General features: G+C 37.3%; 1 protein-coding gene across 1 annotated transcript in view; it reads right to left on the reverse strand.

The window, feature by feature from the left end:
- Positions 1-16768, reverse strand: part of LOC115410209 (protocadherin-15-like) — a 409909-nt gene that overhangs the window by 268102 nt on the left and 125039 nt on the right. Inside the window, exons 7-9 of the mRNA XM_030121717.1 lie at positions 11701-11820; positions 11404-11514; positions 4717-4887 (exon numbers count right to left, since the gene is read on the reverse strand). Of these exons, the coding sequence (XP_029977577.1) occupies positions 4717-4887; positions 11404-11514; positions 11701-11820 (402 nt within the window). The remainder of the gene's footprint in view (positions 1-4716; positions 4888-11403; positions 11515-11700; positions 11821-16768) is intronic.

Consider the following 16768-nt stretch of genomic DNA (forward strand, 5'->3'; position numbering starts at 1 on the left):
ATACATCACTTAGGAAAGGTGAAATATAGAGAACAATTAATTTGGAAAGTGCCACAAAAGTAGCCCTGGGCCTCAATGGGTTAACTAGATGTGAATGTGTGAATGCTCTGTGTATACTCTGTGTAGACAGTAAAAGGTATCTTGAATCTTCTGGATAATTCAAGGAATGGAAATAATCTATGTGCAGAAATAACCTTTGTTGTGTATTTGTAAGCAACGGAAATTATTTATTCATTCACTCATGTCTTTGTGTGCATAACAATTCTGAACTCCCTAATATCTTTTCCCTGTGCAACTTCCCCGAGATGAGTCGTTCCCTTTCCGACCTCATTCCTACATGATCCCTCCCCCTCCCCCATCTAAACACCACCCTTGCCTGGTTGCTCTCACCCAAAAACCAGGTGGTGTAAAGTCGGTGTGATCTTGCTGTTCTCATTCGTCCCTGTCAGCTGAGAGGAAAGCATGTGCGTAAATGTCTGTAAGAGCGTTCGATTGAGGATTAGATAAGAGAGAGAGAGAAAGGTTTAAAGGCAGGGAAAAGAGCTCCCTGAGTGTGTCTGGAGTGTGTGTGTGTGTGTGTGTGTGTGTGTCTTTATGTCTGTTAGGAGTGTGGATGTGACAAGGACTTAAAACAGAGAGATGAAGTGGTAACTCTAGACGATGTCCGGTTAGGCATGATTGCACTGTCGCCTTCATATTCTTATGTGTGTTCGCAGGTGGCTGAGGGGATGTGGAAGCATGAACGCACCGCTCACTTGTCACCGTCACGGCCATGTGTGTGTGCATGTGCGCGGTGAGGGATGAATGCTCTGCTGACTTGTCAGAGTTGAAGATTTTGCCTGCAGCAACTTTGTCTCATTTACAAAGTGGTATTGTAAGTCTCTGGATAACAGCATCAGCTAAATGCCCGCGACACAAATGCAAAATGATTGATACGGCTGTGTAAGCATGAATACACACTAGTCATGCACACACACTCTTAACCCACAAAGACACAAACACCCACTGTCAACCAAAACCATCTACTGATGTAAAGGGTTTAATACCTGTTGATCCACTAATCCTATCAACACGTGGAAGTAATTGGTGTAAACTGCAGTTTGTCATCTCTTCATGGTCATCAGATATGACCCATTTGGACATTCAGAGGCTACATAGTTACCGTGGAAACACTGTCACCTTCTACAACAGGGGTGTCAAACTCCAGTCCTTGAGGGCTAGTATCCTGCATGTTTTAGATATTTCCCTCTTCCATCAAACCTGGAAGCCATTACATCATTATCAGGCTTCTGCAGAGCTTGATGATGAGCTGATCATTAATTAAACCAGGTGTGATGGAAGAGGGAAATATCTAAAACATGCAGGATACCGGCCCTCGAGGACTGGAGTTTGACACCCCTGCTCTACAACATTGATTCACCACTAAAACCCACTGAGTTTGATCAATAGCTGGGTCTCCATTACAGTTTTCCGCAAAATAAAAGCAATATTTCTACAATTTCGACAAAGTACAATTACTACTTGTAGGTGTTTCTGTTGAAGAGTGTTTGGCTTCTGATGCGTAACTCTAGCAAAGCCCCATCTTGTGACACGTCGCAATTCTCGTAGTTTCATGCCAAACCTCCACGGTCTTGCCGCTGTAGTGTCGGTTCATCTACTGCTACTGACCGTCTTAAACAAAAGAAGAAGGGAGCGTATAATTGTCCCAAGGCAAAGTCCTTATTTACACCAGCGGCCACGCAGAATGGATTTATGGGAGAGAATTGTACATCAGGAATTCACCACCGAGTTGTGGATCCAGAATTTCCGAATGACCCAAGCAACGTGTAATGAACTGTGTGATGTTATTGAACCTGTCGTGGCACTGGACTTGTCATGCCCTCGGGAAGCAGTTCCTGCACAGAAGGGAGTGGCTGTTGCCTGATACAAACTAGAACCACCTGTTCTGCAAATCCACTGTGCACAGATGGGTGAAAACGTGCAAAATGTGTTTCCTTTGCACTTTTGCGCTATACCTCCATATCAAAATGTCTCAAAAACCACCTCATGAGAGCGTAAAAACTTTTTTGTGATCTTTGACAGTTTTTGTAGCATTTCAGTGTTTCCATGACCAGTTTTCTATTGCGCAATTTACATTTTGTAATGGAAACCCAGCAACAGACAGTGGATGGAAACACTTGGCATATGTTCAATTATTGATATCTTTGCTGAAAAAAATCACTTTTTCTTCAGTTTTCTGTTTTTGAAAATAATAACCCTCAACTTTAATCTGAGCTTTTATGAACATCTACATGATCAGTGAATTAAATACAGGAAAATACAGGATTTACACTGAAAAAAGTCAAAATAAAGATAATAAGGATAATATTACAATAAATGGTGATAAATCGCTTAAGAAAGATTAAATATAGAGGAAATTCACTTGGGAATTGCATCAAAAGTAGTGCTGGGTCTTTATAGGTTAAATACTTAAACATGTGTAAATAGCGGCAAGTATGAGTACACAGTATGAGACTCACATGCATGTTTTCACACTCTGCTCTCATTATTTCACATGTATTTAGAAGTTACACAAATATTCTGTGTCATGTTTAAGAAGTAAATGTTTTATGCGTTCATCTGACTTGCAAATGAGATGCACACACCTTATCCGAGAGCAAAGAAGAGGCTGGTAAAATAGGTAGCCATGGCTTAACATGGATTCATTTTTAAGCTTGTACTCCAAATGAATTTCATCTTGTTGGATTTCAAGGGACTGACAAGTTATTTGATGAATAATATATAAGATTACTGAAATTAGATGATGTGCAGCAGGAACGCTGGTTCCTTATGGTCTTGGAATTATAAGCAGTTAAATATGGAGATGTAAAAATATGCAGAAAGAAAAGTTTTGATGAGTTTAGGTGTCAGTAGTAATCTAGATGCTAATATAAAAGGTTAAACCAAACTGTATAAATTTTAAATTCCATGAAGTCCAACAGTATATTTACAGACATTAACTGACATTTGTTTGACCTTTCAAGTTCACTCAAGGTCAAAGGTCACGGCACCAAACGAAAGCCCATATGGGTTTTACTGGTGAATCAACGTTTTAGAAGATGACAGTGTTTCCATGGTAACTATGGAGCCTCTGAACATCCACATGGGTCATATTTGATGAACATGAAAAGATGACAAACTGTGTTTTGCACCAATTATTTCAGTGTATTAATAGGTTTACTGGTTCATTAGTTATTAAACACTGTAGTTCAGTAGATGGTTTTATCCACTTTATTTTGAGTTTTTTCAGTGTGTATCATGTATTTTCCTGTATGTAATTCACTGATCATGTATATGTTCATTAAAGCTCAGAGTACATTCAAAGGTCATTATATGAGAAACAGAGAAAACAGAAGAAAAAGTAACTTTCTCAGAAAAATATATCACTAACTGAACATATACCAAGTGTCTCCATCCACTGTCATTGATCCAACTCCATGGGTTTTATTAGTGAATCAGTGTTGTAGAAGATGACGTTGTTTCCACAGTAACTACGCAGCCTCTGAACGTCCAAATGGGTCATGTCTGATGACCATGAAAAGATGACAAACTGTGTTTTGCACCACTTATTTCAGTGTATTAATAGGTTTAGTGGTTCATTAGTCATTAAACATTGTAGATCAGTAGATGGTTTTATCCACTTTATTTTGAGTTTTTTCAGTATCATGTATTTTCCTATATCTAATTCACTGATCATGTATATGTTCATTAACCCTTTCATGCATGAATTATGCGAACGTTAATCAAGATTTTTTTCCTGAGTGTTTTTATTCCTCTTTAGGCATGAAAAAAAAACAATATGATGGAAAAATTTTTTAATGAACCTGTTTTTCATGGAGTTACAAAAATGTCCACGCAGTTGGACATCATGTGTTTAATTTTTTGAAGCAAAGAACCATGTATTTAAAATGCAATATCAGAAAGTGATAAACTGTGTGAAAACTATGGAATAAGAACATTTTTAATGCAGCTAATCTGATGTTTTCTCACATATTAACGTACTCTAATACTAGTTATTACTCACTTCATGGAGATAATATGCAAAAAAGAACATGTTACTGCAGTCAGATCAGGTTTATTTAGAACAGGAAAGTTACAGTAATGGTATGAATGTCAGTTTAATGGATGGTGCATAAGTATCCACTGTGTTGGCTGATATGGGACTAAAATAACAAAACCCATGAATATACAAGAGAACAGCTGTAGAATAACTGTCCACTGGAGTGACCACTATGCATGAAAGGGTTAAAGCTAAAAGTAAATTCAAAGGTTATTATATGAGAAACAGAGAAAACAGAAGAAAAAGTAACTTTTTCAAAAAAAAATATATCATTAACTGAACATGAACCAAGTGTCTCCATCCACTATCTTTGATCCAACTCCATGGGTTTTACTGGTGAATCAATGTTGTAGAAGATGACAGTGTTTCCACGGTAACTATGTAGCCTCTGAACGTCCACATGGGTCATATCTGATGACCATGAAAAGATGACAAACTGTATTTTACACCCATTATTTACATGTATTGATAGAATTAGTGGATCAACAGGTATTAGACAGTTTAGATCAGTAGATGGTTTTGGTAGACGGTGGATGTTTGGGTCTTTATGGGCTAAAAACTCCTCTGCCCTGTTGACTCTAGACTACATATGTGTTTTCTTTATAACATATGCTTACCGGTTCTGTCAGCTCCAGTACGTTGGCCTTGTATGTGATGGGACTGCAGTCACGGGTGTTGCCCACGAGCGTACATGGTAGAAACATGGGTCCCAGGTCATCGCCATCCAGTACGTCCACGGTCAGAGTGGTCGTGGCTGTACGACGCTCACTGGGGAGGGGGGCTCGGTCCTGAATGCACACAAACACACAGCTTTTATTGGATACATGCATAACACTTCAGTTTGTTATGTGTGGGTTTGTTTTTTTTGTTTTTTTTAACACCTATCTTTATGAAGGTTTTAACAGATTAATTATATTTTCTTACATGAATTGATAATATTGTGTGGGTCTCCCTTGAACATAAACTCCCAGAAACCCCACCCCCAACCACCTCTGAATTTTTAAACAGCTGTAAAAGTAAATAACATAACAAAAATAATACTTGATAGACAATATAAGTAATAGTGACTTAAGTACCTCTCAACATCCATTTTTGTATATCTGATACATAATCAAACATCATTTAACAAAAAAATAAATAAATAAAAGGGGAACTGTCTCACTTTGTAAGTTATGATGATGAGATATCAGGTCTTGATTCTAAAAATTTTAGAAATGAATTCCATATCTTGTGGAAGATATGAGTTTTCTGTTTAATTGTGTACATGAAGTTTGTTATGTGTTTAACTGGAAACTCATAAGTATTTAGTACCAAATGCTGCCCATAGTATTATACCATTTATACCTCACTGCATATGTTCATCTTCTAAAGCTTTCGAAATCGTTACATTGAACCTATTCATGTAATGCAAGTCAAGCTTTTCCCTCAAGATTTTTTACAACAATAAACTGCAGTAACCGACGCTTGCTTTTTTTTTTATCCAAGTGGACTCTAATTCTTACAGCCCAACTATGTACTGCAAATCTAATTATGTTTAATTCTTGTAAAACATCCCAATGCAAGTATTTATATTATATTAAAGCACCCAGGCTTCAGATAATTATGACCTTATTGTGCACAAAATGAAAATAGCTATTACACACTATTAGGCTTCTCTTTTTAGAAGGGGATGGGATTCAGCAAGATCTTCCACAAGCATCAAGATATTCACAAAACAGCCTTTAATAGAACTTTTGTTGGCTGTTAAAGTGCAATAAGTTTTTTTTTGTTTGTTTGTTTTTTTACGGTAACATCCAGTTACCATGGTTGCCACTAAACATCATCTAATATCAAATGGTAAAAATAACCATCCAGTTTTTGTTTTCATATAGATAATGTAGATGTAGATATACAGTCCTGTACAGAAGTCGTAGGTGACCATTAGGTTTGTAGTTGTAGTAACATTGTTATAATTGCCACACATATACAAGCAGGACATATCGCTAGCCTCGTAGCATAATTATCTAAGTCATATTTTTTTCAGGTCATAGCCAATGATGAAAAATGAAGCAGCAAAGTTAGGGGAGTACAGTTATGCAGATATTACTATTTGGCCAAAAATACGACTTAGGCAATCGTGCTATGAGGCTAATGATATGGAAAATATGGACAGCATTAAAAATAAATGTTTCTGGAAAGAAACAGCATCTGCAAACCAAACTTTAGTTTGACCTCCCTTTGTACTGAACATGTCTTTACTTGTTTTATTGAGACTAAATGACATATACTGCCTTAAAGGGTGCATGGTTTTAGTGGTTTTGGGTACTGTTTGTGATTTAACTGTAGCATGTAAAGGCTACTGAGTTCTGTTTTAAATAGAAATGACTGTGTATGCACATTACAGCCCTGAAAAAAAGAACAAAACTAAAGGTGGTGTAAGACTTTTCAGAAAGAGAGAGGGAGGGAGGGAGGAAAGAAAGAAAGAAAGAAAGAGAGAAAGAAAGACTTCCATCTAGATCTACTTCATATTCCTCCTTTTCTGCGTATACATCCAACTCAGTCTGGGATATAAAGACACACTTTTCTGCCACATTTATCACAAACTTGTAAATTGGCTGAACAAGATAAGTAGCATAAAACCTTAATTAAAATGGTAAAGTTTATGTTTGACAGCTTTTTAAAAATTCACTCTGATCTGAGCATTCATATGCCGTTGTTTATTGCTGGTTCTCTCCTTAAAGTTTTTGTTTTTTTTTTATCTCAGAAAAAAAAAAAAAAAAAAATTTATCAGGTTGATATATCAGTTTTCAGTTTTATACATAAGTTTGTCGTTTTCATCTAACAGTTGACCGCATAAAAACTCTAATTATATAGTTAATTCATGTGTATAATGACTGCAGATGCAAACTACTAATTATAAATTCACCATAACTGACAGCATTTTTATTTTGCATTTATTTCAACACTTCCCACCTGATGGCATTTAATCACTCTAACACAAATGCTGATTATCAGGAAAACAATCACAGGGAAACAGAACAATTGAAATGAGATCATAGATTTAAGTTTATTTATATTATTTCACATGACTGCTTGATTGTGCAGAACCTTCCACAGAATTATTTTCTCTATGTTCAAACTTTTTAAGTGATTTATTACTATTATTATATTATTATCCTCTGTATGTTTCTTTTTTTTTTTTTCTTGTGAAAATCGGGTATTTTCCTTTCTTATATGACAAAGAAATCCAATCCACTTTATTTACAGAGCACATTTAAACAACAAGAATGTTGTCAAAGTGCTGCACATAGAATTGTAAAAACAATAAAACAAATATTCTCTATTCAGCTCTACCAGTCCTCATTAAAATAACAAAAAAAGTAAGAAAATACACTAAAATAAGAACATAAAAGTAAAACAATGGCATAAATAAAACAATAAAATCAAATAGGGAGAACAATTAAGAAAGAAAGAAAGACATTTTTCCTATATTTAATTAATTGATTATGTAGGTCATAATAGCTCAGTGTAAATTCAAAGGTTATTATATCAAAACAGAGGGTTTTTTTTTGTTTGTTTGTTTGTTTTTTTCAGCTAAACATATCATTTACTGAACATAAAAAAGTGTCTACAACCAACAGGGCATTAAATTGCGCACAAATGTTTATAGCTAAGACATTTGTGATGTGTATGTTTATTGTTTATTTGTAATTTTTTGTTTGTTTGTTTATAATACTTGTAATACTGCAGGTGTACATACTTACTATAATTGTATGTATATTTACAAGTGTATGTGAATGTATAAGAAAAAGTCAATAAATATATTAGTTAAGAAAAAAAAAAGTGTCTACAACCACTGTCACTGATCCATCTCCATGGGTTTTACTGGTAAATCCATGTTATAGAACATAACAGTGTTTCCATGTTCACTACATACGTGTAAAATTGCATTTTAACTAAATTATTTAAATGCGTTGATAGGATTAATGGTTATTAGATATTTTCAATCAGTGGATGCTTTTGGTCACTGGCAGCTATTAATGTCTAAACATGTTAAGCAACATATGACTAAATGTAGTCTCAAACCAATGAGTTTTAGGGAAATGTATTTGGTATTTAGCTGTAAAATAAAAATGTAAAACAGTAAATCAAAGAGCGATCAATCACTCAAATCAGCCCATTTATCGCTGTTACAATCACAGAATAATTTGTTACCACATGACAGTATCAGTGAAGGCCAGTCTGTTTTGTTTTGGGTTTTTTTCTTCCTTTACATAGTTAATATTCAGCATATTCAGAGCCACTCATAACACACTTAATATTGTAGTTGGATGAACACTGAACATGTCAGGCTTTCAAGCAGTCAGAAACATTCATTTTTCAGTATGCTGTTGACTTTTAATAATGCTTTCAGGGCAAATGGGCCTTGAGACATATGAATATTTACCAAAAATGCTTTGTTGAGAAACAAAGGTTATATAAGTGAGGTTTTTTAGCACAACAAAAGCCCTAATGGCCCAATCAGCAACTTACACAATTTTCTATCATGTCTCTATTTTTGATCTTTTAATCTTTTGCCCTCTTTTCCAATGAGCCTGTTTTATGTGTTGATTGGAATTATTTGTAGGCCGCAGTTATGAATAAAACATATAAAAAGCTGCAAAAAACAAGGAGGAAAACAATTACATTAACAAAGACATTAATGATAATTAAAGATGGGCTTACAGTTCCCTTCAGGCTTACTTAACACAGCAGAAACACTCCCAGGCTGCGTCACAGTAATGTTACCAAGATAATAAAAATTTACATAAAAACAATAACACCGCTGCTGGTTTTAGTCACCGCTCAGTGTGAATGGGTTTATTTTTCTCACATATCCCTCAACCTGTAACTGCTTTCCTGAGAGGATCTGTCAGTGGGTGGGATATATTAGGCACCAAGGGAACATGTAGATGTAGACGTTCGTGTGTTGGAAATGGGCAAGAGTAGGGATCTGAGTAGCGATGGTCGAATCAGTGGGTCAGAGCATCTCCAGATCTTCATTTCCAAAGTAAAGTGGTTAGAACTGCACAACAGTATCTAAAGAACAGGACGTCAACCAATGGAGCATCTATGGGAGTATAACATTAGCCACTTTTACGCAGAGATCCCGGAAAAAAGGTGATATGGTGATCCCACCTCTTTTCCACCACTGACTGATTTCCACAGCCAAGCCAAAGGAGTAACAGAACTGAGACAGACAGGACTTTTATACAGCGGACCTGTGTTCTGGAATCAAAGGGGGGGGTGACACAGCGCAACATATATCTGTCTTGCTAACCTCACCATTAGAGTGTATCACCATTCCACAAATGTTGGCATGGGTTAGCTGTAGAGATGCAAATGATTGACTAATCCATTAATCATTAGTTGGTTGACCTTATCGATCAATTAACGATTAATTGATAAGCGGCGACTTTCCTGAGAACTTGAGTTTCTCTTTCAATAGGGTCTATAAGAATAAAAGATAAATATTGTTTATATACTTCATGGAAAATGCATGTTATATTCCTTAATGATTGATTTATTGTACCATTGGGGATACAGTACAAGCAATGACATTTATGTAGTAGAACTAAATAAATTCTGCTGAGAAATTCAGTGAAATAAATGGATCTGAAGAGGGGCAGTTTAGAAGAAATGGGCATTTCTGAGTTTGCATCAGTGGGTCAGAGCATCTCCAGATCTGACATGACATGACATGTCCTGACAGGATGGAGCGAGATTTCAGCGGCGATGCCATTCAGACAGGTGTGGACAGGGTGACTCCCCGTTATTGAACTTAAGCGATGAAGCCTAGTTTCGGCAGTGGCGCCTCCTACTGTTCACACCACAAATACTGTTGTGGAAAAGGGCAATTAACCGACATTAATTTAATCGAGCTAATTCTTGCCAACAATTAACTGATAGTCAATTAATTGTTTACATCCTTAGTTAGCATGGTTGCACACACAAAACATCATCAAAACGTCACACCTTAGTTGTGGAAAAAGAGGCGTTCCTTTTAAACAGCGTTCCAAAATCATGATTCCACCTTTATCATGGCTCTGTAGTGGGACCAAATGATCCCACCACTTCGTTTACACAGATGTCATTCTGGATTAATGGCGAAATATTCCAGGAACAGAAGTGCTGTGTAAAAGGGGCTATTATTTCTACCTATCTAATATGTAGGTCCCTTTTTCCACAAAAACAGCTCTGACCTGAGGCCTAGACTCCACCAGACCTCTGAAGATGTGCTGTAGTATCTGGACCAAGACCTCAGCAGTAGATTCCTGACGTCCTGACAGTAGAAGTTGACCTCCATGGATCAGATTTAAGGTTCATTTATGCTCGCCTTATGTACGTAAACAGGTACGTCTGCTTCTAATGTTTCCAAGCATCACTGCCGTCACACCTCCATGTGTCCATTGCATTGGAATGAGCGTTTCTCAGTTAATCCACTAGAGGGCGCCACTCTTAATTAACATACTGGCGGAATACCACAAAGAACAGTAAAGTTTTTTGAGAAGAAGAAAGTCAGTAATAGCAAACATGGCGACGACAGAGGAGGTATTACTAATGCTGATATTGAGAAAGGTAGTTGTCGTAAATATGTCAGTAGTTTTTCACTAACTCATACAGTCGCTCTTTGAAAAGTTCCGCTATTTCTGGAAATTATTCTCCTCAAATCTCAACACTGCCTCCACGGTTCCCAGTGGTACTGCTCCGTATTCTCCGTTGCCTGAGAACAGACAGAATTACACATGTAATGTACTCAGATGACGGACAGAATGCTCCATCTGTATCCGTCTTTACCTTAGAGCATAAATAAGCCCTTATTTATCCAACACCTCAAACAGATGATCAGTGGTCCTGAGATTGGGATGTCCTTCCTTAGTCCATTTATGGTCAGTATGAACCACTGCAGACCAGGAACACCAAACAAGACCTGCAGTTGTGGAGATGCTCTGACCTAGTCATCACTGTTATAATATGGACCTGGACAGAGTCACTCAGTTCCTTATGTTTCTCATTTTGCTGCTTCCAATACATCAGCTTCAAGGACTAAATGTTCACTTATGCCTAATATATTTAACCCAGTGAAAATTCCACTATTTCCACTTCTTATAGGTTATAATGTAATAGAATGTAATGTAATGTAATGTCATAGAATAGAATCGAATCGAATCGAATAGAATAGAATAGAATAGAATGGCCTTTACTGCCACTGTGCATACAATGAAAATAGGAAAAAGCTTAGAAGTATAAAAGTATGCAGCCAAACAAACAGAAAAGGTACTTACATTAGCCTGTATGATGACCAGGTACCGTGTTATTTCCTCATAGTTGAGTCTTTCTCTGAGGACTACGGAGCCAAACAGTGTCAGTGGGATGTCAAAGGTTCTGTTGGCTGTCTGAAACACACAGTGTACACACACACGGTGAGAATCTCCCAACCAGGGCCACTTTATATTAGCTTAGAGAGTTTATTCCCACTAGTGACACACACACAGGAGTCAGAATGATTGGACTATATGAACTAAAACAACTATAAATACTGTGTTTTTCCATATTGACACACGTGCAGACTGATAACCTACCGGGTCTTTGGGGTTGTACTGGATGGTGTACTCTATCTGTCCATTGGGGCCATCGTCAATGTCTGTGGCCCCATTGTTTCCCCAGAAACCAGAGAAGATGGTGGTTCCTACTGGTGTTAGCTGCATGCAGAACACAAGACAGAACATTCACTTTCATTCTCTGTACCACTGACATTAAAAAAGCCCCTGCGTTCTTGTTGATTTTCTTGCTAGAAAACTCACACAAGCATGTATTGCCTGCATGTGGCAGAGATAAGGGAGGGGACCCATTAAAAAAAACTCTTCACAAATGCGACTGGCCATAAAGGATCTTGATACCCCACTGTCTCAGCAAAACAAACACAAAATGACTTGCAGTTTCATGTTTATTGTGCTCAAATGGGGCTTGAGAAGGAGGATCAGCTTGAAGCTGTTTGTGCGCTCACATTTGCACTTGAAATAAAAAAGAAAACACAGACGTTGTGGTCGGTCTTACTTTCTGTGCCGACAGTCTGTCCTTCTGTCTGTGTTTTACTGTAATGTCTGCTACTGCACTCTACCTCGTCTGATGGGAGTTTTAGAGAAAGGCAGGACACTGCGTGAAGTCATGTTCAATATGTTGAGAACAGTTTTTGCTGAGGACTGAAATATTTGGATATCAATGACCGAAAAGATGTAGGCATAAGCATTACCTTGTTAAGCCTCCTCTTTTCAGTGCATAAAATCCACCACATTTCCAGGCAAATGTGTTGGAGGATCACCATCAATTTGAGATGGTGAGATGAATTTGAGATGATTCAGGTTTCAGGTTTATGTTTACTCAGCCATCATCCATAATACAGAAAATACAAACAATGAGGCTAATTTTAAGTCAACCGTCTGTGAGACTGAATAGGCTTAGGCAGAAGCTAAATACGTCTACATGCCTCAAATCTAAATCAGTTTTCGGCTACCAATCAAAACATCACATATGATTCCTGCTTGTATCCCTCGAAAATATCTTTCCAAACCACTGTTTTGGAAACCATTAATGAATCAATGATTTATGCCATTCCATAATTTAACCCCAATAACAGAAATACATACTTTTTATACATTTAACAGCTTTTTGTACAGTAAACAAACACCCCTTTAATCAATCATCAATCAGCTGAATTTTCCAATTAACTTTCTTACTTACATGAAAAAATAGATTTATTTCTGTGAGCCAAAGAATAAAATGTATGCTGTATTGCAAGTAACGGCAAGTTCACATGGTCATTTCCTCAACTGTTTTTAATCTACATTTTACTGTTAGAAATTGCAAAGTTTTTTCCAGCCTAAATTCGGAAATGTATACTGTCACAGAAAAAAATTATTACACCACCTCTTGTTTTCTTCAATTTCTTGTTCATTTTAATGCCTGGTACAACTAAAGGTAGATGAGTTTTTGGACAAATATAATGATAAAAACAAAAATAGCTCACAGGAGTTTCATTTAAGAGCTGATATCTAGCCATTTTCCATGTTTTCTTGATCATAACCAAAATCACTTAAGTTGTTACATCAATATCTATGGCACTGTACTGACAAAAACAGTGCTTTTAGGCATTCCATGTTTTCCTTTCTGTCTGTTTTAGTCACATGATACACACAGGCAGTGGTCTAGTGGTCCTTGGAGAAATGGGTATACTCTCAATATTTGCCTTTTTTTTGTTTGTTTGTTTGTTTTTTGTTTAAGTAGTCCAGATAAACACTGTTTTAGAAACAGTGACACAGCAGACTAATCTATTTAGTTTACCCAAAAATCTGTCAGTAGTATTTGCTCACTGTATTAAAATTATCATGACTTAATCAGGAGCAGTTTGTAGGTATTACTGGTCACACAAGCAGCTGCATGAATGTAAATGTATTCAACATGAGGCAAACATAGGATAACATTAGCCTTTCATAACATTAGCTTACTCACACAGTTTCACTATTGGCGAGAAAATCTCTCCTCTAAATGTGGAATCATATGGCCAGTAGTTTAAAACAGTGACTCATTCTGAAACCACCTAAAAACTTACTTCAGAATTATGTAGTCCATCAAAGTAGGTTCTCTAAAGACGTTTATTCTGCCTTCCTCATTCACATTTCCAACTAGAAGCACTCGGAGAGCGCAGACCTCCGCCAAGGCTGATCAGTGCCCCCCCCCGTGGGCCCCCCCACCCCCGATCACCACCAAAATTTAATCATTTCTTCCTTATCCCATTTCCAACAAACCTTGAAAATTTCATCCAAATCTGTCCATAACTTTTTGAGTTATGTTGCACACTAACGGACAGACAAACAAACCCTGGCAAAAACATAACCTCCTTGGCGAAGGTAATAATAATCGCGCACCTATCGACCAGATGTGCAGTGACCTGTCAATCAACTTAAACTGGGGTGGCGCTGGCACCTGAGGTGTCCAATCAGGTTCTAGAGATGTCCAGCGCAAGTTAGCAATATTTACCTCGGCATGACCCGCCCTGCTCTGCCTCTGATTGGCTCATCAGTCCTCATGCCTAAAGTTAACCAATCTAATCAGTGAAGGCAGCGAGCACTAGCCAATTAGAGGCAGAGTAGGGCGGGTCATGGCGTCACCATCTTCGGGGAAAAATGGACAACTTGGCTCATAAATACTACTGAATAATTCTCTATTTTCATTACACTTCAAATGTCTTAATCTTTTTGTTTATTTTGTTTCAGATATTTGTAATAGTTCTGTTTCACCATTCCACCATGTCTCCAAATGGATTTCTGTATTACTCGTCAGTAATAATTTTCCCTGTCTTGTTATGTAAATTTGCATTGTGCCAATTAAAAAAAAAAAAAAAAAAGGAAAAAATACTATTGAATGATGCACATCAGGTGGATTTAGAAGTGGGTATACGCAATGCTGACTGAAAAATAATAAAGTATACGCTGTATACTACACCTCTGCACACAGGAGTTAGTACCAGATTGCATAACCATTGTTTTTGATGACTTTTGATGGTGTAATAACTTTTTTCCATGACTGTATATAATCAAAACAACCTACAATGCTATTTTCTTTAAGTTTGTCTGTGAAAAATCCCTTTCCTTCAGTGCTGAATTCTTGCTACAGCACATGAAAGCAAAACTTTGTCAACTTAAATTGCTATGCTGCTTTTTTTTTTTTTTTTTTTTTTTTTCAGCCTTAGGATCAGTGATTATGTGTCAACACAGATGTCTAATCTCCAGATAGCAAGAGAAACACTTGAGATTAAGTCAAATTTAGCTGCTGTGCCGATAATTTGTTACATCATCACCCTCAACGGGGGTTATTTCTGCCTCCCACCAAACTAACAATGGTCTTCAGAACGTGTCATGCTGTCATTTTTGCCACTTTCAGATGCGGCTCTAATGAAAAATCTGAGACGCTGGTGCCAGCTCATTAAATAAACCAGTGTGGGATCACCTTGTTTCCAAAAAACTTTAACAGAGAACTCATAAACTGTACACTAGACACTTTTATTTATAACCGCGCGATTTTTCAGCATCTCTTAATTTTCCTGCTTCATTTTCTTTTGCTGAGAAACAGACACCTCAAAGCAGATTTAATATGGGTAAAAGTGGAGGAAAGCCTGAGTCCCATCTTTGCATTAGGCAGGTGGCATTCTGGGAGAAACAGAGCAGAATTAGACAATCGCTGACTACTTAATGAACAAACCTGTGCTCAAATTAAAACAAATATGCTCCTGCTTGTGAATTATTGCTCATATACGAATAAATTCATTCACTTTCTTAAAAAATTACTATCTGCAAACAAACTGGATTTATTACGACTGGGGAAAGGGATCATATTTCACATATTTCACATATTTTACGATGCATCCCCTAAATTGCAGGTTGGTCGTTGAAATGAATGGGGAAGGGGAGGGGGGTTATTTTAGTGGGAGTAATGAGGAACTGGAGAGCAGGTTGGAGGAGGTAGAGGAGGAATATATAGACTGTAGCAGAGGAAAGGTGGAGAGGTTGAAAAAAGGTGACATAATGAAGAGCTGGAGTTGTGAAGGCCAAAGTGGAGGAGAGGGAGAGAGCTGGAAAAAAAAAAAAAAAACACAGAGAGAAAAGGGAATAACAGAGAAAGGGAAAGGTTGAGGAGACAGATTGAGTTGGACAGGCTGTGGAAACGTGTATAATGAGATATTCTACTGGGTTTGCCTGGGTCTGTGCTGGCAGCAGGCTACATGTATCCTTGTCCAGTTTAAGTCTGAACCTCCTCTAGTTAAATTCTGCTTCCACACACTCTAGAGGACACACTAACTGTGGGATTGGCATCTTAAAGACGTTTCTGCAAGACTCAGAATAAGAGATTTAGATCCTCTCCAAGGCTGCCCAAAAACTTTTCCACTTACAGTCCCGCCCTTCAACTTCAGTCTGACAGCAAAATGGCATGTAAAACGCTATTTGAAGGGCTTTTTTTGTTTTTGTTTTTTTCTTCCAGAAGGCATGTGCTGCACCCTGATGCAATGCAGACACAGCCTCCATGACTATTTCTTCCATATACATATTTATTTATATTTTATAAGTTAGGGCTGCACGATATTGGAAAAAAAAAACTGACATTGCGATTTTTTTTTTACCCTGCGATATATATTTCGATATGAAAAAATACTCAGGAGGATAAAATAGCTGTGTGGTGCCGATGTAAACTAATTAGTTGTGTTTCCTCTCATTGTGGCGACAGGTGCAAGACACTATCGAAACAGAACACGTGTTTCAATATCATTCTTCTTGTAGCCGAAATAATTCCAGATAACTGACATTGCTTTTTTTTTTGGCATCGGGTCTTCATTTACGGTGATTTTGTCTTGTTTGTTACTCATTTTTCAATGTTGTTACCAGTGACTCACTCCAAACTGATTAAGAATGATTGTGATTGGTGGATTGCTGTGTGCAGTGTGTGTCAGGTACCCTTGGAATTAGAAGTGAACACGTTGAGTTCATTTGCCTCCTACATCACAGGACCTGCAATGTGACTATTGCACACACGTACATTACAATGTTGATGCTCAAACGATATATTGTACAGCTCTATTATAAGTTAATTACACAGGGT

The sequence above is a fragment of the Sphaeramia orbicularis genome, chromosome 19, assembly GCF_902148855.1.
Source record: "Sphaeramia orbicularis chromosome 19, fSphaOr1.1, whole genome shotgun sequence".
Classification (NCBI taxonomy): Eukaryota; Metazoa; Chordata; class Actinopteri; order Kurtiformes; family Apogonidae; genus Sphaeramia; species Sphaeramia orbicularis.